General features: G+C 39.8%; 1 protein-coding gene across 1 annotated transcript in view; it reads left to right on the top strand.

Annotated features, from left to right (window-relative positions):
- Nucleotides 1-22,949, top strand: part of MCOLN2 (mucolipin TRP cation channel 2) — a 40,370-nt gene that overhangs the window by 2,984 nt on the left and 14,437 nt on the right. The window contains exons 2-7 of the mRNA XM_087820719.1: nt 6,715-6,874; nt 11,747-11,920; nt 13,586-13,739; nt 17,284-17,368; nt 17,474-17,570; nt 19,196-19,295. Coding sequence (XP_087676845.1) covers nt 6,715-6,874; nt 11,747-11,920; nt 13,586-13,739; nt 17,284-17,368; nt 17,474-17,570; nt 19,196-19,295 — 770 coding nt within the window. The remainder of the gene's footprint in view (nt 1-6,714; nt 6,875-11,746; nt 11,921-13,585; nt 13,740-17,283; nt 17,369-17,473; nt 17,571-19,195; nt 19,296-22,949) is intronic.

Raw genomic sequence — 22,949 nt, 5'->3', positions numbered from 1 at the left:
TCCCTTCGCAGGGGGAACTGCTTCCTTTATTTTCCTCTGAAGGTTGTATTTTATCATTTCCCCTTGAATAAATCTGGTGGTTTCAGCCTAAAACTATCTGTCAGGCAATAACAGGTGACTAGTGAGGCTAAGGATTTTGGGCAATTGTCCTTGATGTATGTAATTCCAAAAGACCCCCAATTTAAATGGTGGAATTTTAAAGAAAATTGTATCACCTATAGCAACTGGAGGGAATTGTTAGGAATAGGGTGACTCTAGGGAATTCCCAATGGATACTGAAGTGGGCCTGTCCAAAAATAAGGTAAACTTAGTGTTTTGAGGAAAAAAATATTAATTATAACTATACTTATAACTTCTTTTAATCTTATGTTTTCTTAGGGAGAGTCATCAGCATGACCCTGTTAAATTGGACATTTATTGAAAATGTTAGAGAAAGAAAACTGTAAGAAATGCCATAATTCCAGTCAATCTTCAGCTTTAACTGCGTTTGAAGTTTGAAATACTGTATTGCCGAGAAATGGTTTTGCTTTACTTTCTGACCCAGAGAGCTGATCCTCAGGATGTGTTTTCAAAGGGAGTGAGGCTTGTTCAGAACAAGCACTTTTAAAATGGGCAGCTCTAGTTCTGCTTTCGTGCCGGCCCGAGGCAGCCGCTGGGGATGGGAATTTAGCAGCATGGTTGTCATTAGGGAAATTCCTAGAAGTTGTAGCCCGCTCATCTTTTATGTTGGCTCTGGTGGGAAATGAAAAGCCCCTGCAGTCTTTCTTCTGGGTGTTTCTCAGAAATGGAAAGACTGATTTTTTTAATGTTCTTTTTAAAAAAAATCTTACTGTTGAAAGTATTACAGATATCCTCTCCCCCCCTTGACCTCTTCTTCCCCGCCCCCCCACGCCCCTCAGGCCTTCACAGCACTGTCGTCTGTGTCCCTGGGTTATGCATATATTCACGTAAGTTCTTTGGTTAACCCCCCCTTCCCTCTGAGATCCCTCAGTCTGTTCCATGCTTCTATGTCTCTGCACCTCTTCTGTTCATCAGTTTATTTTGTTCTTTAGATTCCACATATGAGTGAGATTATGTGATTTTTTTTTTTTTAATGTTCTAAGAGCTGTGCTGAGAAGGTAATTAAGGTTTCTTTCTTTGGCTTTTCTTAACTTCCTTTAATTGGGGCCCAACTACCCCAGAACCTCAGTGAACTGGACATTTCTCTCGCTCCCTCGCTCTCTCTCTCCTTTTCCCCCCCTCTTTTGTGAGATTAGCAAACCAAGAGCTAATCAGTCTACTGTAGGAATTTGGAATAAATAAGTAAATAACTGACATCGGAGTTGCTTGAGATTGGTCTAAATCAAGTCTTTCATCTGCCACATTGCATTGCCAGTCGCCCTGGGGCCAACATGGTCATTGTGTAGGAACACTGAAGTTTAGTCTCTGCATTTACTTCTGCCCACTCCACCTCCCTTCCACCACTTACACCCTAAGGGAGGGAAGTACTTCATTACTTGATACATATTATTAGACTCTTTCTTTCTGAAATAGCTTATTTTAACTCATAATAACTCAAGAATTCACATGTTAATTGTTAAAAATCAAGAAAATACGGAAAACTTGAAGAAATTAAGATGACCTATAATACTACTTCAGAGAGAGTAGCAAAGTGTTTTTTCCCCCCTGGTTTGTACTGTTAGTCTTTTAAAAAGTCTACATATAGATATAAATGTCAACATTTTTTGAAAAATGGATTCTCAATATATTTACATTATAACTTTTAAAAAATTTAACAATATGTCATAGACATCTTTAAGTCAATACAAAGTTACAGTAAATGTTTTTGTAATCATCTTTTTTACTAGTTATTTTAACATTTGTAGTATAATTCTGTTGTAGGAGGCGGGAAAGGCACCAGGTGTCTGACCAGTGGGGCCAGACCAGACCTGGGTTCAACAACCTCGGTACTTGAGTTCCGCCTAAGAAAAGAATTCAGAGCCAAGACTCAAATTCACTAGAGAAGATTTATTAGGCTAGCAAAGGAAAAGTACACTGGAAGAGAAATTGCTAGAGGCCGCTCAAAGAGCTGCCTAGGGAGTGGGCTAAGGCTCCTTTTAACCCCTCCAAGGGTGAGCTGGTTTCCTCTTCACATTGACCCATTGGTCTGTCCAGTCATCTTCTGTCCTTGTGTGGAGGTTAGATGGGGCTTCCTCCAGCCCCCTTGTTTTGTAAGGGTGGGGATCTACCCTGTGGCTTAACCACATGCCCGGGGAGAAGGTCAGGAGAATCTGACCTTCATGACCCGAGGCATTCTAGGGTGGAGAGGGGGTCCTAGAGGCGAGATCCTGCTTAACAATACTTATCTCTACTTGCTCTACCAGTTTTTCCCATTGCTAGGTGTCCGGGACATTCTGCCCTGGTGAACTCCTGTAACTGTCCCATTGCCCTGGCTCTACTCGTGCCTGTCTGACTGCCTATGACAGTTCCATAGTAGTTTGATTTCTAGATCACAGATCTTCTTCTAGAAACTGCCCAAGTACCCTTCAAAAATTTATATTTCCTTCCATAAAGATTTGTTTTTTTCCATTATTGTTAAATGTTTACTGGTTTGTTCAGATTTTTTTTGTGTTATTATATTGGGTTGTGTTTTTCTTATTAATAATTTGGAGCTCTCTACAAGTAAGAGATAGTAAACTTTTACCTGTTTAAATATATTGCCGACCTTTTTACCCAGTATGTCTTTTAATTTTTTGAAGTCAGACTTTTGTGTTAAAATATATTGCAGACCTTTTTACCCAGTATGTCTTTTAATTTTTTGAAGTCAGACTTTTGTGTTAAGATCTGTCAGTAATTTTCATGGCTTCTGAATTTTGTCTTGCTAAGAAAGGCATGTTAAATTACACATTTTTAAAAAACCTGTATCTTACGCTTTTGTTTTTTGATGTGTCTAAGTTTTTTGGGTTTTTTTGTATTTGGTTTGAGGGAGGACTCGAACTCTCTCTGTCTCTAGTGGGTTCCAAATGTTCACGATAACAACTCATTGACTAACTCATTCTTTGGAAGAACTTTAGGAATATGAATTGAAACAACTAAATTACCTAAATACATTTCAGTATATTTTAAATTCAGTTTTCATATCAACATTTTAGACTTTCTATTATTACTGTATTGTTTTTATTATATTTGTTGTTATTTATTATTGTTATTATTATTTTATCTTAATGGCACTGGTGAAGAAAAAGTTCATGTACTCAGGGCTATTGTCTCATTCATCGACTCATTTCTTTTTTCCAACAAATACTCATTGGGCACCTATGATGTGTTAGGTACTCTGCTGTGTGCTGCGGGAGATAATGTTAGGCAAGACTGAGTCTTCTTGAAGTTCTCTTGTAGGAGAAATCAATACAGAAGGCAATTAAGTGATGAGAGAGGGAATGGGGAAAGTCACTTTTGATAGTGGTCATTGAGCCCTCTCTGAAGAGGTGACACTTGAGAGGTAAAGGATGAGAAAGCCAGACATGCAAAGAGTTGGGGGAACCGCCGCAGATGGGTGAACCTGCAAATACAAATGCCGTGGGTCAGGAGGAGGCTGTGGGTAGTGAGGGGGGGAGGGCCTGGGGGCATGGGAAGTTGTGGGCAGGAGACTTAGACAGTGGTGGAAGGATTGGATTTTAGTCTGAGAAGAGGGGGAAGCCACTGAAAGGTTTCCAACAGGAAACTGATGTCTGACTTCCTCGTTAAGAGTTACCTCTTTGGCTCCTATGTGGAGCACTGGGAGGCTATGGCAGTCGTCAGGAGAGATGACAGAGCGTGGACCAGGGAGGCGACAGTGGATATAGAGACCGGGACCACTCCATGATGTATTTTGAAGTAAGATTTGGTCGAGTGGATATGAGTTTGAGCAAAAGGAGAAATCAATGTCTGACTCTGGAGCAAAAGTTCCTGTACTTGGCTGCACATTAGAATCACAGGAAAGCTTAACAACATCTCAACGCCCACCTCAGACCTGGGCACTAGCTGAATCCGAATGTCTAGGGCTGGAAAGCCAGGCACTGAGCCCTTTGAAAATCCTCGGGTGTTTCTCCTGTGCAGCCAAGGTGGAAAGCCGCTGGCAGGATGGGGGATTACAGCTGAGAGGTGCCAGTGAAGCAGGAAGGAAATCGGGGAGTGGGGTGTTGTGGAAGCAGAGAGAAGAGGGTGTCTCAGGGACATAGTGGTCAGCTGTATCAAATGCCGCCGAGCCACCAAGTCCAGGCCCGGGAAGTGGCCTTGGAATCTGCAGTCATTTCAGTGGAGTAGAATGAATGGAAACCCGAGGTTTGCTCTAGGAAATCTGAGGCACAGACAACTTGAGGGAGGTAAATGTTGGGTTCATTCCATCATGTAGCTTTAGTTGTTTTTTTCCTTTCCATTTCGATAACATGACCATGGAGAAGCATCCTGAATTTATGGACTATATATATGACATATAACATTGTGTAAATTTAAGATACACAACAGATTGATTTGATATAGATTGCCATTGTAGCAATAGTTAGCTCCTCTATCATGTCCCATCATTGTAATTTCTTTTTTGTGCTGAGAATAATTAAGATCTAGTCACTTAGCAATAATACACTGTTGTTGTCTATATGCACTATACTGTGCATTAGATCCCCAGGACTTGTGTGCTTTTAGCTCTTCAGTTTTTTATAGTTTGTCAATCAATTTTGACCAAGAACTGCAAGGCAAACAAAAGCTTTGGGGGGGGGGGGGGCGTCATTGTTTAGGAATTGCAATCCAGGATATATAGATTTGGGTAGAATCCCAACTGTGTTCTGAGGGGAAAGAAGGGTGCAGAATTTATCAAGACAGAAAAAGGGGACCTTCTAAAGGAGTTACACAAGTTGCTTAGTAAGAGCTGTGATTGGTGCTCACAGGAAGACTTGCATTAGGCTATACATGATTAATTGCTTATGTGTATTGCTAGGTGAAAAATTTATTTCTTAAAAGAGAGTTCAGGGAATCAGTCTGTTCCAAGAGCTATATCAGGATGTAGCCATTTGGTTTAGCCAAGTTCAAAAGTTCGGTTTCAAATGTGGTGAGGTTTATTAACTCAACTTCCTGGAGGCCTCCCAGCTCCATTTTAGACTCTTGACATATCACCTCCATTTTGCTGTTTTGTTGGTTTTTTTTTTTTTTTTACAAGGTACTTCTTCCACGCAGTCCTCCCAAAAAGATGCATATTATTTAGCATCTTTCTTCTCTTCCTCCCTCCCTCCCTCCCTCCCTCCCTGCAAGACAATTCTGAATAACCTAGACTAGTAATTCTGGAAAAAAAGAGGTCTAAAAAACAATCTATCTAAAAATAGAAAATCAACAATAAAAAATAAATATAGAAAATTATTAACAACTGCATACAAGTCTTAAAAAGGTCTTAAGTCTTAAAATGGTATTTTCCTTTTGTGCTTCTTTTAAACTTGATAGTCAAGGTGGATAACACAGATCATAAGTCAGTATAAAAATATATCATTTAGACATTTCAGGTGTAAAGGTCCCCAAGAATGACCACCAATTATAAAAATGACTAACTGAACTTAATAGAATTTATTTATTAAATTTACCATCCAGATGTTTCCTGTTGTAAGAAACAAATCTAATTCAAACTGGCTTAAACCCCAAAGGGTATTTATTTGCTCAAATGGAAAGTATTGGGATGATGGTTTTAGGCACAACTGGATCCAGGAACTCAAACATTGTTGTTAGGTCTAGGGTCTGTGTGTTCTCTGTTCTGTGCTAGCTCCACTCTCTGGCGAGCTCTCCTATGATGGCAAGATGCCTTCCAAAAACTTCAGACTCACAGCCTATGCTTTATGTCTATGATTTCCAAAGGTGGTTGATTATGTATCCAGCAGTAAAAGTTAAGCATATATCCCTAATGTGTGTATATTTATTTATAAGTTATATGCTACTATATACCACTGTTATTCTATATGTTATGTTATATTAATTATTAATAGAGTTCAATTTTTTGTTTTGCACACCCCACTTTGGGGACTACTTAGTACAAAGACCAGATCTCTCCCATCATTTATAATCACAGTCCTGTGACCACATCTCGTTGGTTCTTTTGGGCCTGGCTTGAGTCATATGCCCACTCCTGAGTCCAGAGCCCTTGAAACAGTAAAAACAAATTTTACTAAAGTGACACAGATATCTGACAAGGCATAAATACAGGGATGTTATTTTAACTTTTTAAAGATATTTATATTTTAGGATCTTATAATCACTGATATATTACCAATAAAGAGGGACATAATCCTTCATTCGGTACAAAGTAATAGAGCAAAGATTCTCTGTTTCTGTAACAATTTCATTTCATTAGTCTATAGCCAATTTTTGAGATTTCCCATTTGGTGTACATGAAAGTATCCCATCTAGTTTTTGTTCATACTTCAGTGACAGGTGAGTGCTATATGTTAAAGTGTAGGAATTGATGAGTTTTGCAAATAAAATTTTATTCTTATAATTTTTGAAAATGGCCATTTTGAATAAGACAAGTAGCCATGGGGAAAGGTGAATAATAGAGGGTCCTGAATAATTTTCAGATTCCTCAAGTGGAAACAGGTTTCCTGGTTGCAGAGAGAGTTGTGCTTGCAAGAATGGGTAAGGCATGTGAATAGAAAGTATCATTTAGGAGCTTTCTGATGAACAGGCTGTTCTGTGTATTGAAAAATTGATCTTCTGTGGCAGCAATGCAATGGCTCATCTTGATTCTGACGTGAGAGAGGAGTGTCTGAGGGAAGACCTGAGATTTTACTTCATGAACCCTTGTGAAAAATACCGGGCCAGACACCAGATTCCATGGAAACTGGGTTTACAGATTCTGAAGATACTCATGGTCACCGCACAGGTAATTTATAGGATGAACTCATTGGGTTTATTCCTTACCCCAAGATGAAACTGCTTTTATATGTTCTGCCAGTTGACTTTTGTTCTAGGAAGTACACACTGAAGTTCATAAAACTGTAAAATTACGTTGACTCTGGAGGGCAGGTAGTATAGGTTGAAGTTCGTTTTACATGATGACCGTGTTTTAGTAAGGGATTAGGGCACCCTGTTCCACAGGTACTTTAAATAGAGAGTGGACCTATATTTCAGGGTGTGGGTTTCTATATGTGAATGAAGCCCATAGGCTGGTGAAGGCTGCTCAATCCAAAGTGACTTCTGCTCTTGAGATTTCTCATCTTTATCCAAACACATCTTATTTAAATATATTTTTAAAATTTCCAATTTTGACTTAAAGACTTCAAGAATGTTACATTTCCCTTTCATCAGTGGCTGAGTGCTCTGGGTAAACACTAACCTCTTGGCACTAAGAGGAGCATAAAGAAGCTGAGTAATTAAAAATAACAGTACCATTCTACTGTAGGTGCTTCACTAACTGCTTTACATGCATTCTCTCAGTTACTAACATAACAACGTTACCACTGTTTATTTCCGTTTTCCCTATGTAGAAATTGATATTTAGCCTCATTAAATTGTCCTAAGTCACCAAACAAGAATGAAAGTCAAACCTAACTCTAAAGTAATTTTTATTACGCTACACAGTTTCCTTCTGTTGAAAATTTTGTCTTTGAGGCTCTTCCTGCAGAACATAGAACCCAGAAATCAACCCAACCCATTATGCTCAATTAATATTTGACAAAGGAGCAAAAGCATACAATGGAGTAAAGATAGTCTCTTCAATAAAGGGAGGGGAGGGGAGGGGAGGGGAGGGGAGGGGAGGGGGGGGGGGAGGGAAGGGAAGGGAAGGGGAGGGAAGGGAAGGGAAGGGAAGGGAAGGGAAGGGAAGGGAAGGGAAGGGAAGGGAAGGGAAGGGAAGGGAAGGGAAGGGAAGGGAAGGGAAGGGAAGGGAAGGGAAGGGAAGGGAAGGGAAAAACTGGACCTCCAACTTACACCATAGATAATAATAAACTCAAAATGGATAAAAGACTTAAATGTAAGTCGTGAAACCATAAAAATCTTAGAAGAAAACATAGGCAGCAAAATCTCAGACATCTCTCGTAACAATATGTTTGCCAGTACATCTCCGGGGGCAAGGGAAACAAAGGAAAAAATAAACAAATGGGACTGCATCAAAATAAAAAGCGTCTGCACAGCAAAAGAAACCATCAACACGATGAAAAGGGATCCCACTCCGCTGTATGAGAGAACACATTTATCAATGATACGTCTGATAAGGGGTTAATTTCCAGAATAGATAAAGAATTCAGTCTCTTTTAGCATTCCATCCTAAATTCTAATGGAATGGGTGGCATTTTATCAGGGTTGATGAGAAGGAAACTCTTTTTCAGACATTCCTACTCTTCATTCAGCAGTAATTTATAATCTTGAGAGAGGTGCCTACATTCTTTTGCTAAATCCAGTGTTTCCCTCCCATATTCTTTGTACATTATGAAAGTGGTATCTTGTTTTTACCTGGTACAGAATATTTTCTCCTACACTGATTGATTTCATAATCACATCTTAAATTCATAATCTTTGCCAGGTTGCACTTAGTTTTTTAAGTAATTTTTTTTCCTGTCTTATGTTCTCGGCAAATCTTAAGATCTAGTTAGAGGGGCTAAGATGAATTTTTCTGTCAACTCCTTTTTAAAAATAAACTTATTTGGCCGATCCTATCATCTCCTTACTCTTACTCTCTAGGGAGTGTTTGATTCTGCCATAGCAGGAAGGAGGCCTCACTCCTCTTCAGGGTTTCTCTCCTCTACTGAGAAATGCTTTGAAAATCCCAACGCTTACCTGATGCCAGGCTATACAGGTGGGTTTGTTCTATGAACAAGAGAATGGAGGAACTGTCTTGTTCCTGATGCCAAATAGGAGTGGTTCCAAGTAGGGATCACACCTCCAGGTCTCTCATTCCCAAAGTGCAGTTGATGAGCGTTAAGCTTAATTAAGGTGGTGGCTTAAAATATCAGTGAATTGTATGCCACATTCCTGGTCAAGTTATCCATCCCCCCTTCAGATTTTTGTGTGTGAGTTTTTTAGCTTGAGCATGGGAGGAGTGGGTCTCCTATCACTGCTTCTAGAGTTAAGTTTCAGCGTTTGTTTGAGAGGCAGTGTAAACAAGTGGTCAAGAGAATGAACAGGTGAATCAAACAGACCTGTTAGGATCCTCACTCTGACACTTTCTAGCTATTCCAACCTGTATATGTCATGTGACTTCAGTTTATACATGGATAAAGTGGAATTATATTCAACGGATTCAGTATTTGACTCTGACATTGTGATGGGCACTATTCCACTTCCTGAATATGTATCAGTTGGGAAAAAAAGAAAAAATAATTCTGTCTTTATGGACCCCAGTGTCAAATCTCCCTCATAGAGTGTTGAGGAATTAAATAAAAAATAAAAATTATAAAATTTAGGCACAGTGCCTGACACTCAGCAGATAAGAGTTGTTATTCAACACCAAGCAGTGTTGATCCTGCCCACACTGTACCCCAGTTTGGCACAGAGCAGGCACTCAGCAAACTTTGACTGAAGAAATTAATTCCTGTATATGTTTTTTCATTTGTGTGCCAGTATTTTAAGCAAAACCTTGGAATAATCATATGCGTTGGTTCCCTGGTTTCCCTTTTTACCTTCAAAAAGCAACAGGACTTTTCTGCCATCCCCTACAGGCACCATTGACAGACATCACATACTTGCCAAGAACTTTCAGCTTCTGCTGCTTGATTTTCAGCACAGGTTGGAGGATGCAGGACTTCTAACCTGATATTTCCCTCAAACAGCTGGGTTTCAGCCATTGCTCAGTCCTTTGACTTGGTATTTGAGGAATGTGACCTGGTGAGGCTCAGATGCTAATGAGTGTCATCATTTACATTCTCAAACAATAGATGCAATTCTGGAAAGCTAGCTAAGGATAAAGAGTAGTAACATTTTCTTATGTTAGTAAATGAGAGACTGCATGTAAAGCAGTTAGTACAGCACCTGTAGTAGACTGGTAACTATTATTTTTAATCATGCAGCCTTTAAAAAAAAGTCAAAATTTAAAGGCTAAAACATATTTTTAAAGTATGTAAGTTTGCATAAGCGTATTAACATCTGTTTCTTTTTTTAAAAAAAATGTTTTTATTGATTTCAGAGAGAGGAAGGGAGAGGAGAGAGAGAAAGAAACATCAATGATGAGAGAGAGTCATCTATCGGCTGCCTCCTGCTGCCCCCCACCGGGGATCAAGCCCACAACTCAGGCACATGTCCCTCCCTGGAATCGAACCACGACCTCCTGGGTCATAGGTCGAGCCTAACCGTGGAGCCGGCCAGGCACATCTGTTTCATATGAAAGGTTCATAGTTGATGTCTTAGTGCCATGCAGTGTATCATATTGAACCACGGAATGACAGCAAATAAAGGAAATGTCAGGGTTATCTCGTTGAACATGCTAATTTCACACATGATGAAACAGAGTCCCAAATGGTTTTGATAACTAGCAGGGTGAGAATTTGGGGCAAATTTTCTAGACACTTATTGTCTTACGTAGCAGGTGAGAAGATAAAGTGGGAAGATGGGGAAAGGTATGTGGGACAGGGCTTGTAGAGGCTTGACTTCTCTCCCACCACTCTGTGTGTGTGTGTGTGTGTGTGTGTGTGTGTGTGTGTGTGTGTGTGTGTGTGAGAGAGAGAGGGAGGGAGAGAGGGAGGGAGGGAGGGAGGAAGTGACTGAGTGTGTGCAGGTGTGTGAGAGTGTATGTACATGAGAATGCTTGAGAAAGTGTGCGAGAGTGTATGTGCATGTGAGAGAGTGTGTGAGAGAGTCACTGAGAAACAAAGTGGTTTGGGTGTGTAGCTGTGTGTGTAATTCCTGGGATTTGGGGGTAAAACCTTTAGTGCTTTCTAATTTCCCCCACTTATTGGATTACAAGAAGAAAACTTGGGGGCAGAAAGAACACTTTTACTCCGGATACAGAGAGCCTTTGGTGCCTAACTTTGTGCAGTGTTAAGGGAGGAAAAGTAGTAGTTTTATCAGAGAAGGTAGGTGTTGGATGACAGTGAATGGGTCTGACATCACGGAGGCAAAGTGAGCCCTGCTGTTCTTTCTGGAGCTTCAATGCTGTGGATCTGGGAGAGGGAGTTCTTAGGTGTAAATCTTAGAGAAGAGATCTTGCAGAACTGGAGTAGCTGAATTCCTTTCACAACTGTCTCCTGGAAGCGGGCATAAGCGTATGTAGGCCACTTTTCAAAAACATTCTTAAAGCCACATGCAAAACATTGTTGTGATCTTAAATAGTGGTTATCATTTCTGAATGTTAAATCAATAGGACATGAATTCTTGCTTTACTAAGTACACCAATTTTTAAAACAATTCATTTGAAATCTAAGTATCAGAAAAATGGAATCAGACTTAACTGATTTGGATTCTTTCCTTTCTTTTCCTTCATTCAAGGCCAGCAGGCTTACTTACGTCACAGGGGTGCTGGAAGAAACCAATGGTCAACATATAGTATGTGGAAGACTTAGGCAAATAAAGGGACACACACACACACACACACACACACACACACGCAGAGGCCAGCAGGGCCATTAGTCATTGGCAGTGGTAGCTTCTTCTAATTCTGTGCTCTTTAGAATTGCTTTTGGAGTTGTATTTTGACATTGATGTGATTAGTAAAAACCAAAGTGCTGAGATTTTTCTTGCTAATGTTTACATGTGAGGGCTGATGATGATAAGAAAGCATTTAAATGGGAAAATTGATAGATGCCTATTTGATTTTCTTTTCTAGCTAATTCGTTTTGGTTTAAGTAACCAGCTCGTGGTTGCCTACAAGGAAGAAAACGCCGTTGCTTTTAAGTACTTGTTTTTAAAGGGCTATTCTGGCATAGACGAAGATAACTACAGTCTCAGTGTGTATACTCAACAGGATGCCTACGAGAGCATATTTTACGCTATTAATCAGGCAAGTGTTTGTTGTGAATGACCTGTATTTTAAGAATATATTGATACTTGATCTTGTTGTCTTAGCCAAAAAAAGAAAATTATGCATATATTAAAATATTCTAATTAAAACTTGCGTAGTCTGCCAAAGAATGTTTGTTTCTATTTCTTTAGCTACATTCCCATGCAGCAGATTTTGCATATTTACATTTTTCCTTAAGATTTACATTTTCTATTTATCCCTTCACATCAACTACTTTTGGAAGATTACCCCAGATCAAATGGCCAAGAGCAAGCAGATTTATAATCTCAGAGGGTTTGCTGGATGAGTTACCAAACCTGAGATTCTAGGGAGTGTAATATGATATAGTTGGATCTAGGCAGGTGTTTAGAAACCAGATTGGTAGACTTGAAGAAAGCAGTTAGGGGAGAGAAATTGTTATTCTTCCTTTTTCATTCATCCATCCATCCATCCATCCATCCATCCATTCAATAAATATTTGGATACCTAATATGTGCCAGGCACTCTTTTAGACACTGGGGATACAGCATAAATAAAAGACAAAACTTTGTCCTTGTAGAACATAGTTCTAGAGGTGAGACCTAGACAGATGAAAAGAAGTGAACTGTATAGTACTGAATGCTGGTTCCCTTAAAACACCACCAAAAAAAGCATGTTGATGATTAAAAACTGAGGGGCTATCTTGACCATTCTCAGTTGTGCTCTGGGTGAAAGGGGCAAAATCCAGACATAGATTCCAAAGTCTGATTTAAGAGAGAAAGGGTAGGTCTTTCAATGTGAGGGAGCTTGATTTGAATTAGGTAAAGATCATGATATATAATAGTTTAGGATTGGTGGACAGGCAGGTGAGGGTTGGCGGTGGTTTCAAAGAGTCTTGGGGTTATTAAAGTAAATCTTCAAATTGACCGTTTAAGTGAATTTTGGGGATGTTACTGAAATAAACAGTACAGTTATTTGCAATATTTATGTTCCTGGGCAAACGTTTCTTGGAATAATAAAGTCATATTAATGAAGATGAGGGCTAGCAAAGCCCTGCTAGTGCAGATAGGCAGGGTGAACTAGTGTAGGGCATGTTAATGTAAGCTGTGGGGTGTGGAAGGTTTGGGTCGTCAGTGGTATGTCAGAAAGTGATAGTTGCTGTGGCATAAAGCAGGGGGGAGATTGGGAGAGCCTGGTGGTGCCTGCATGCTGGTGATGGATGTTTGCACTTGTGCAGTACAGGAAGGCCTCGCTGAGGTGCTAACATCTGAGTTAAGAGCTGAAGCAGTGTACCTAGCAGATAGCAAACCTGGAGTCCTAGGCAGAGGGAGCAGCAAAGGCCATGGGCAGGAGTGTGCCTGGGAGCTGCCTGGAGGCCAGTGTGGCTTCAGGAGGTAGGGGGTGGAACCAAGGGTCAATGGCCTGCTGCTAGGTCGGAGAGATGGGCATGACCTGAGCTTGGGCTCGGAGTGTATTTAGGTCTGTCCGTTCACTTTAGTTTTGATTTCTGTGAGGTGGTGTGCTTCTGCCCAACCTGAGAAAATGACCTGGTATTTTACACTGGGGAGTTCTGTTGAGGGATATGATATAAACAATAAAAAATAGCTAAAATGTATTTTATAGGGTATAACTTCTGATTAAACTCTTGAAAGCTCATAAGTGTTTATATTTAACTATTTTTAATAGTATCATCGTCTAAAGAACATCTCCCTGGGAACTCTAAGTTATGGAGAAAATGAAGGGAATAGAATCGGCGTAAAAGTCTGTAAGCAGCATTATAAGAAAGGGACCATGTTTCCTTCTAATGAGACACTGAATATTGACAGTGACATTGAAACAGGTAATGGATCATTTTATTACATACCTCTATCATCTTCTGCGGTAAGAGCAAAAATGCCCTCATATCCTGGCAAGTGGAACAACTTCAACCTTGCTTTACGACTGTTAATCTGTTGTAAGCTGTCACTTTAACACTTGCCTACAGAGGATTTTGGCTCAGGAAACTGCAGGTTTATGGTAATAGACCTGGGAATTTGTGGATCTCTAAGGTGCAACTCAAGGTTATTGGTTTTGGGGTAAATGCCCAGGTGTTTCCTGTGTATTTAGGTTTTTCCCTCCTCCATGAGGGGACGATTAGACTTTCTGGGCGGAAAAAGAGTCTGTATTTATTAAATGAAATAATGTGTGTTAAATGCTTTGTACTTTTTAAAAATATATATATATCTTTGTTGATTTCAGAGAGAGGCAGTGAGAGGGAGAGAGAGAGACAGAAACATCAATGAGAGAGTCATTGATCAGCTGCCTCCTGCAGGCCCCCGCTGGGGGTTAGGCCCACAACCTGGGCATGTGCCCAGACTGGGAATCGAACCTTGATCTCCTGGATCATAGGTTGATGCTCAACTGCTGAGCTACACCAGCCAGGAACTTATTTTTTAACTTATTAAATGTAACTTGTCAAAGAAAATGTTTTGGTGTATCTGTTCAGAATGTATAAAGAATAGTATTAAATACTTGACACTGGATTTTAGCCTTTCTTGGATACATTGGACAAAGCCTACAGATTGTATAAACAGGAAGCAAGTTTGACTTCAGCTGTGTGGCCTTATAGTTTAGTAAGTCACTTAGCATAAGTGACTTATTGCTTATGCGTGCATGTGCGCTCTCTTTCCTACCGAGAGAATCACCTTTCAGTGGGCTAAATGCAGAGACCTGCATGCCCGCTTTCTCTGCAGGTTAATATTTAGTTACTCACCTGTGCAGTTTGAGTTAAGGGTTTCCTTTAATTCATGCTGTGGGCCTATCCCTCCACTCCTACCTTCAGACCTGTGGCTTTACAGTTCAGCCTTACTTGGGGAGTTATAAATCCTGTTTAAAAAAAATTTTTTTTAACATGTAGATAACTCTCATTCTAATATAGTGTTTTGTTTTCTGTAACACGGACTTTAAGTTTCTTGTGTTCTCCTTTCTTAGCATGAGGCATCATGACCATTTCATTGTTTCCCCAGCTTTTTAAAGAACATATATAATCCACTCTCCACTTGTCTCTAAGAGGGTTGCTATTTCACTGGCTGGAGCATTCTGGTCTGTAAATGAGGTTCATTTGAGTGATGAGTCTGCTACTCTAATACCAGTCTGTTCTGTCTGAGGTTTGATGTTTTACTTAGGGCTTTTGCCATCCTTTTAAAATGTCTCAGCCTTAGATTTTGCTGCCACCAGGTTCTTGGTGGCCTCATTAGCAATGACTCTAGCATAATGTCAGCTAGACTTTAGCAAGTTCTGCATGTGTATTTGATAAAGTGTACCCCTATAATGACGATTAGAAAACTTGACTAACCAAATGGGCTTTTATAAGGCAAATTTGACATCAGTGTACTGGTGAAGAGCTCAGGCTCTGGAACTGAGCACATGTGGGTTTAAATTCTGGTTTGCCATCAGCTAGATGTGTGATCTTGAGGAAGTCTCCTGGCCTCTCTGTGCCTTGGTTTGTCCATCTGTAAAACTGCAGCAATAGTACCTATCTCACAAGGTTGCTTTGGGGATTAAACAGGGTGATGCATTAAGTGAGAGAACATACAAAGCTCCTAGCACAGTGCCTACCTAGCACAGGGTAAGTGCCTGATGTATTTTTGCTATTTTTATCATCATCAGTCTTTTCCTGTAGTTTCTTTTGATTAACTGCTCTCACCATATTAATCAAGATCCAGTCAAGATAACCAACATTAAATTGTTTCTTGACACTAATAGTCTATTTGCTAAAAAAAAAAAAAAAAAAAAAAAAAAAAAAAAAAAAAAAAAAAAAAGAGGTACCCCCTCTGACACCCACTTTTTAAAAAATATTGCACCTGTTGAGTTGTCCATTCAGCTCATGTCCTTGTTCTTGGCCCAGGAAAACTAATTTTCGCAAATTGTGTGTCCCATATATTGGGCCATATTTTTAGTGTCAGCCATATGCCAGGCAATGGGTTAACTACACAACATAGTATGCTCTTGCTCTCAAAGATCTTATCCTCTAGTTGAGAGGATAGATAAGCAAATTGAGGATTGCAATTGTGGGAGAAAACTCTTAAAGAATTAGCCGTCGAGTCTATCAAGATTCTGGAGTACCTGCTTAGAACCAGGCCCTGGTGGTCCCATTTTAAAGGCAGCCACAGCCTGAGTAAGAGTCAGCTAGGCTGACTTCACAGCAGTCCTGTCTGTGAGGGCTCCGCCACCTTGAAAGGCCTTTACCAGCTCTAGGCCTCCTCGAGTTCCTGCCAAGGTGCTGGGCTACACAATAATGAATTTTTATGGGAGGCACTTGGAATCATTCTTTTATAGTTTACAGCTCATACTATGGTTTTATTTGAATACAACCTAAGTTCCTTTCCTTTCTCTTTATTTTTTATTTTGAAAAAAATACCAGGCAACCCAGAAAAGTTGTAAAATAGCACAAAGATTTCCTTGTATCCCTTTCATCTAGATTTCCCAGATGCTAACATTTTACCACATTTGCTTTCTCATTCTTGCTATGTTTAAATATTCCTCCTGAAATGTATGAGGATAAGAGGCTGACATGATGTCTCTACCTGTAAACACTCCAGTGTGTGTTTCCCAAGAACGATCTTCCACATCACCACTGCGCAGTGCTCAGCAGCGCGAATACACAGTGGCCCAGCACTGTCATCTACAAACCCCGTTCACATTTTGTCAATTGTCCTCATGTTCTCTATAGCAAAAGAGAGGCTTCTTCCACCTCAACCTTCTTGGTCCGGGCTCACATACTGCATTTAGTTGTTGTGCCTCTTTAGTCTCCTTTAAGCTGGAGCAAAATAGTTCCTTGGTTTGTTGTTGTTCTTATGACCTTGACATTTTTAAAAAAAGTATATTTTTATTTATTTTAGAGAGAGAAGAAGGGAGAGTGAGAGAGAGAGAGATACATTGATGTGAGAAATGTTTGCCTCCCAGGGATCGAACTGCAACCTGGGCATGTGCCCTGACAGGTCATTGAACCTGCGACCTTTCGGTGCATGGGAACTGAGCCACACTGGCCAGGGCTGACCTTGATATTTTTAAAGAGTAAAATGTTCCTCAGTTTGGGTTTTTCTGTTTCTTTATGACTAGATTGGGGTTGTGCGTTTTAGTGGGAATTCCACTCAAACAGTATGTTATTTCAGGAGGTATATGATGTCTCTTTATCTCATTACTGGTGATGTTAACTTTTATCACTGGGCAGGGTGCTTCTATCTGCCAGCTTCTCCACTGTCAAGTTACCAGTCTTCCTGTTGTAATTCCTAAGTATTTTGTGGGGAGATGCTTTGGAAGTGTCCAGCTTCTCATCGCCCTTCGGCTCACTGGTTTAGCATCTGATTCTTGCCTGAAACAATTGTTGTTCTTCGTTGGTCTAGACTGTATTCACTTAGACCTCCAGGCCCTCTCCAAGGACCCCGAGGACTGGAAGAACTCACCATTCTTCAGACTGGAATTTTATAGGTAAATAAGTTTTTTTAAGTTTCATTCCCCAGGAGACAGGAATGAGGAAAGAAGAGCGGATAGTAAGACTCTGACAATTTATACCTTGTACTGTATTTTGTTCAGGCTCTTACAAGTTGAAATCTCCTTTCACCTCAAAGGCATTGACCTGCAGACAATGCTTTCCCGAGAGTTGCCAGACTGTTACGTCTTTCAGAATACGGCAAGTGTCCATTTACTCAGCCACTTTTCACTATGTTTCTGTCCTCCTTGTGTAGATGCAGAGTGTAAAACACACCAGCCTGTAGACGTGTCAGGTGCAGCTGTGTCTGAAACAGTTGAATGGCACTATAGTGGATCCAGACACCATTACTTATGAAAATGACGCAAAGCCCTTTGCAATTTCTTAAAGACTAAATTTCTACATTGAAAAGAGAAGTTTTCAAAATTGGCTTTCACCTCTTACTCTTCTAATACATTTTTAAAAAGTTTATGACGAGTGTTTTAAGTGTTTATAATATTTTTCCCACTTATAAAGGGAGGTCTTTGTAAATGTAGCAAATGCTTTCAAACCTCCGGGACCTGAGAACTGAAAGCCATTCTGCAAAGGATCGGGTGTTGCTCCTTTTATTTTGGGAGGAGGTGTGAGCAGTAGAAGAGACTGTTCGGTTTCATGGGGAGAATAACCTGTCTTCTCATTTGCATGGAATTTCATGCTCCACCTCCCTCCCTCTCTCCTTTTCTCCTTCCTTCATATTTGTGGAAGAACAAAACTGATGCTGAGCTGAAAGTTGTATACAATTGTGTTTTAGCAACACAGAAGAGTGCTTTATCCAACAGCCAGTAAATACTAACGAGTCCCTGCTACTCGCCAGACACAGCCATGCTCTGGAGGTGCTGTGGAAACTTACAGCTTAGTGGAAGAGATAGAAAAACAAGTAAACCAAGAAATAAAAATAATTATTAATTGTGACTTGTGGTAAGGAAGAGAGGAACATGATTAACTGCCCTGGTGTGACCTACACATTACACAACACATGATGAAATTAAGAAAATTCACAGGCAAAGAACTTGAGAGCTGAAAGTGTAGCTGACCTATGAGTAAACCCACAAGCATTGGGCAATTCCGAACACAAGTCACACTCTGTGTAACTCAAGAATATCACTATGACCAAACCAGAGGTTTGAGAATTCAACCCACAGGCCTCATTTCTATAGCTCTGAACTATGACTAAACCTCCACTAACCTTGGCACTCAAGGTCTCATTCCCTGCCCCCAAGAAAACCCCTAAATAACTCTCTTAAGGCCTAAAATACCCAGCATATTTCACTTACAAATTGTAAGTGATGGAAGCGTAATGTGGAAGATATGGGGCATTGGAAATCTTAAGTTCAGCCCGCAGCCTTGGAGCATTCTTTGCCATTTCTGAAAGCATTACATGTAGCACTTAAGGTAAATAGAAAAATAATCTCCAACCTAGTAGAAACCTAGAATTTCATACCCAAAGGACTAAATTGAAGCAAATGCTTTTAAAATTCCATTCAGTGTAATCAATGAGGTCACTGTGTTCTCTTGTCAAAGACTGGTGAGTCTCGTGTTTGTTCCTGGGACTAGTTCGCTGTTTTGCTTTGGGATTTCTCCGAACCTGCTTGGGGATTTAGTAGAGCTTCATACATTCAGCTTTTGGACCATATTTTTTCATTAATGAAAGTTGTGAAGGAATCATGTGATGAGGACATTTTCATTAGTACACTGTTTGGATCAGCATGCTGTTTGGATGCCATTAAAATTTAAGCAGAGTCTATCTAACAAGGCATGCTTTCTGCTCTCCATACATTTGTCTCCAGATTACCTTCGACAACAAAGCTCACAGTGGCAAAATCAAAATCTATTTTGACAGTGATGCTAACATTGAAGAATGCAAAGACTTAAGCATATCTGGATCTGGTAAGTATGTTGCACGCTTCCCCATTGGATGATTTTTAGCATTTTATTTTGGGATTCAGGTGTTTACATGGTTGATTTGGATGGTGATAGGAAGAAAGGGCTCCAGAAAACCACATCTTGAGTATCTTATTCTGTAAAGCACAGCCAAAAGCTTTACATTTTTGTCCAATTCTGCAAATATTAATTACACACCTCTTAGGAGAGGTAGTATGGCTGGTGGTTAGGGGTACAGCTTTGGCAGCCACATTGCCTGGGTTTGAGTCTTGGTTCTGTTTACTATGTCTGTGATCTTGGACAAATTATTTAGCTTCTCTATGTCTGAGTATATTTCTCTTCAAAATGAGGGCAGTAATAGTACTTACCTGCCGCTGTGTTGTGTATTAAATGACTTAGAATGTAAAGCAAAGCACTGAGAATAAGAGTTGGTACAAAGTAATTGCTAGGCACTCTGGAAAAGAAAGGAAACACCTTAGTGAGGGAGACAGATATGCTTATAAAATCTCCAGCGTGTCACATATAGCAATAAGTGGTGGAGGACAACAGCCATGAGGGTAAAGAAAAAAAAAAGGTTAATTTTGACTGGGGCAGAGTGAGAAATAAAATCTAGCAATGGTTCTTGGAGGAGGTATGCTTTGATCTGAGCCTTTGACAATGGAGAGGGACCGAGGCCTTCAGAGCCCAGAGAGCAACCTGTACAAACACAGGGTCGTTTACTCAGTCATGACTCAGAAAACACCTCTTGATCCATTGTTTAAATTGGGCTACACAGGGCCTGTTCTCCCTGAGAGTTCAAATGATGTTAATGATGGATGGTCAGTATTTTTTAATTTATAAGTTTTGTTTAACGGAATTTGCTGTTGACCAGATTACCAGAACAAAATAAAATGTAAAATACCCGTGGTTCCTAACTAGAATATGTCAGTTTTAAAATAGATTCAATTTATGGCCTCTTGCTTCGATGATATGCCCTGGTGATTTTGAAGTTTTGGTTTCGAAGTTCCGCTAACTCACTTAAGCCTCTGAATAGAATATGTGGTTTTAGTTTCTGTTTAAAGGTGGTTACTATTCTTTAGCAGACACTCTCTTCCACAGAAATGCACAGATCAGATGCATATTTTCCAAGTCCAAGTACAGGTTGGAGCTATTTTAAGTGAAAAAAGCTAACCTTTGCTGCATCTGAAATATGGTTTGGAATAGTCATTATGACCAAATGAGTTTGTCAGTCAAACATATTGGCAGAACATGATTTCCCTCCTCCCCACAGGGCTCCTTAGAACATTGGGGAGTTTTCCTTGCCTATACTCAGGAGAAAGGAGGTCTGAACTTCTTCAGCTTTTTTTTGTCTGGGAAGTGCTTTATATGTCCTTCAATTCTAAATGATAGTTTTTCTGGGTAGAGTAATCTTGGTTGTAGGTCCTTGCTTTTTATCACTTTGAATATTTCTTGCCAATCCCTTCTGGCCTGAAATGTTTCTTTTGAAAAATCTTCTGACAGCCTTATGGGAGCTCCCTTGTAGGTAACTAACTGCTTATTTCTTGCTGCTTTTAAGATTCTCTCTTTGTCTTTAACCTTTTGCATTTTAATTATGATGTGCCTTGGTGTGGGCCTCTTTGGGTTCATTTTGTTTAGGACTCTCTGTGCTTCCTAAACTTGTAAATTTTCTGTTATTATTTTTTCAAATAGGTTTTCCATTTTTGCCCTCTCTCTTCTTCTGAACCCCCATGATGTGAATATTGGTATGCATAAAGTTGTCCCAGAGGCTCCTTACACTATACTCATATTTTTGGATTCTTTTTTTCTTTCTGCTGTTCTGATTGGGTACTTTTTGCTTCCTCATATTCCAAATTACTTTTTTGAGTCTTAACTTCATCTGTTCTACTGATAATTCCCTGTAAATTATTCTTGATTTCAGTTAGTGTATCCTTTATTTCTGGCTCTTTCTTACTTATGGTTTCCATGTCCTTTTGTATCACCACCAAACCAGTATTACATGACATGTTAAAGGGTCTTGAAGAAGAAGAAAAGATTAAAAATATGAACAATAAAATCACAATAAATACATATCTATCAACAATTGAATCTAATAAAATAAAATAAAATAAATGAACAAGCAGAACAGGAATAGATTCATAGATGCAGAGAATGTTTTGATGGTTGCCAGATGGGAAGGAGTTTGGGAGGATGGGTGAAAAAGAGGAAGGGATTAAGAAGTACAAACTGGTCATTACAAAATAGCCTTGGGGTTGTAAAGTACAGCATAGGGAATATAGTCAATAATATTGTAATACTATGTATGGTTTCAGATGGATGTGAGATTATCAGGATGATCACTTAGTAAGTTAAAAAATGTAAGTTATAACTGAGTAAGTTATCAATAAAATCATTGCAGTTTACACTTAAAACTAATATAATATTGTATGTCAACTATAATTGAAAAATAAGATGATTTTTTAAAAAAATGTAAAAAAAGAAGAAAGGAGGTTTGGCTCCCTCCTGTGGCCAGTGAGGAGAATCACTAACATTTTTATAGGCTTTCAGAGCTTTATCCTAAGAAACCAGATTTTGTCACTAGGAAAATGTGAATTTAAAATAAAATGATGTAAAAAATAATAAAAATAAAATAAAATGATGTGATGATGTGAAAAACTTAAAAAGCTGAACTTTGGAAACAAGCTTAGGAAATGGAGCCCCCCTCTCCTCCATCTGGTGGATTGATTGCCCTGGCTTTGGGGAAGTGGAGAGACAGGAAACGCGACAAAGGCAAGGGTAACGTGATCCTTGCACCGTTTCCAAAAAGTCCTGAGTTCATTCACATTCATACACTTACCCTTCCTTCATTACCTATGTTATCACAAGGTGAAATATGAAGGTGTGTTCATTTCACCTACAAACCAAATGCTTCTTTGCCTTCTAATATTCATCCCCAAGTGTGCCACCAATCTTCCCTTTAACTTGATTTTATGATTGTAGCAATTTGGGCATGAGGAGGTATTGGTGGGCAGCACTCCCCACTGGTGGGTGATGTAATGGTGTCACAGGGAAAGGGAGCTTAGTGACTGTGGAGGCCCTGGGTTAGAGCCACACGAGTGGGCAGTGGTGGTGTGGGGGGGCCTCTCAGGGCCTCTGAAAGGACTGGGTGGTCTAGACAACTTCTCTAACCAGGTTGGCAGAGGCATCTCTCTGGACTAGTGTTTTACAAGCCCCGGCTTGGGAAATGTTCCCACAGGGGTAACAGAGTTTCAGTGGAGTAAGAAAGCAACTACAACGTTCGTAAAATATTTTTTGCAGCACACCAAACTATTCTTCCTAATAAATCAAATTAAAACAATTCAATCCTTGTTTCTCTGTTAGGAAGGATGGTTTATCTTTCTAGGTCTGGGCCTCAGTTTTCCCACCACAGGTAAACATAGAGATTTGTTCTAGTTATGTGTTAGAAAGGAAGGCACTGGATGTTGTCCTTGCATTTTATAAGATCTCCGGTCTCATTTTCCCAAGAACTGCCTCTGTTCCCTCTGCCTCATTCCGTGGGTCCAAAAGGGAAAAAGGTCTTGGTTTCTAGTAGAGTTAAGTTGCTTTCTTACCTAAACATCTGAAGTATGAAATGGCTAAAGGTAAATGTCAGTGCTAGGTGTGAGGCTCGGCTCTAACAAGCTG

Source organism: Miniopterus natalensis, chromosome 9 (genome assembly GCF_054644295.1).
Source record: "Miniopterus natalensis isolate mMinNat1 chromosome 9, mMinNat1.hap1, whole genome shotgun sequence".
In the NCBI taxonomy this organism is placed as follows: Eukaryota; Metazoa; Chordata; class Mammalia; order Chiroptera; family Miniopteridae; genus Miniopterus; species Miniopterus natalensis.
This window is presented reverse-complemented; position numbering and strand designations above follow the sequence as displayed.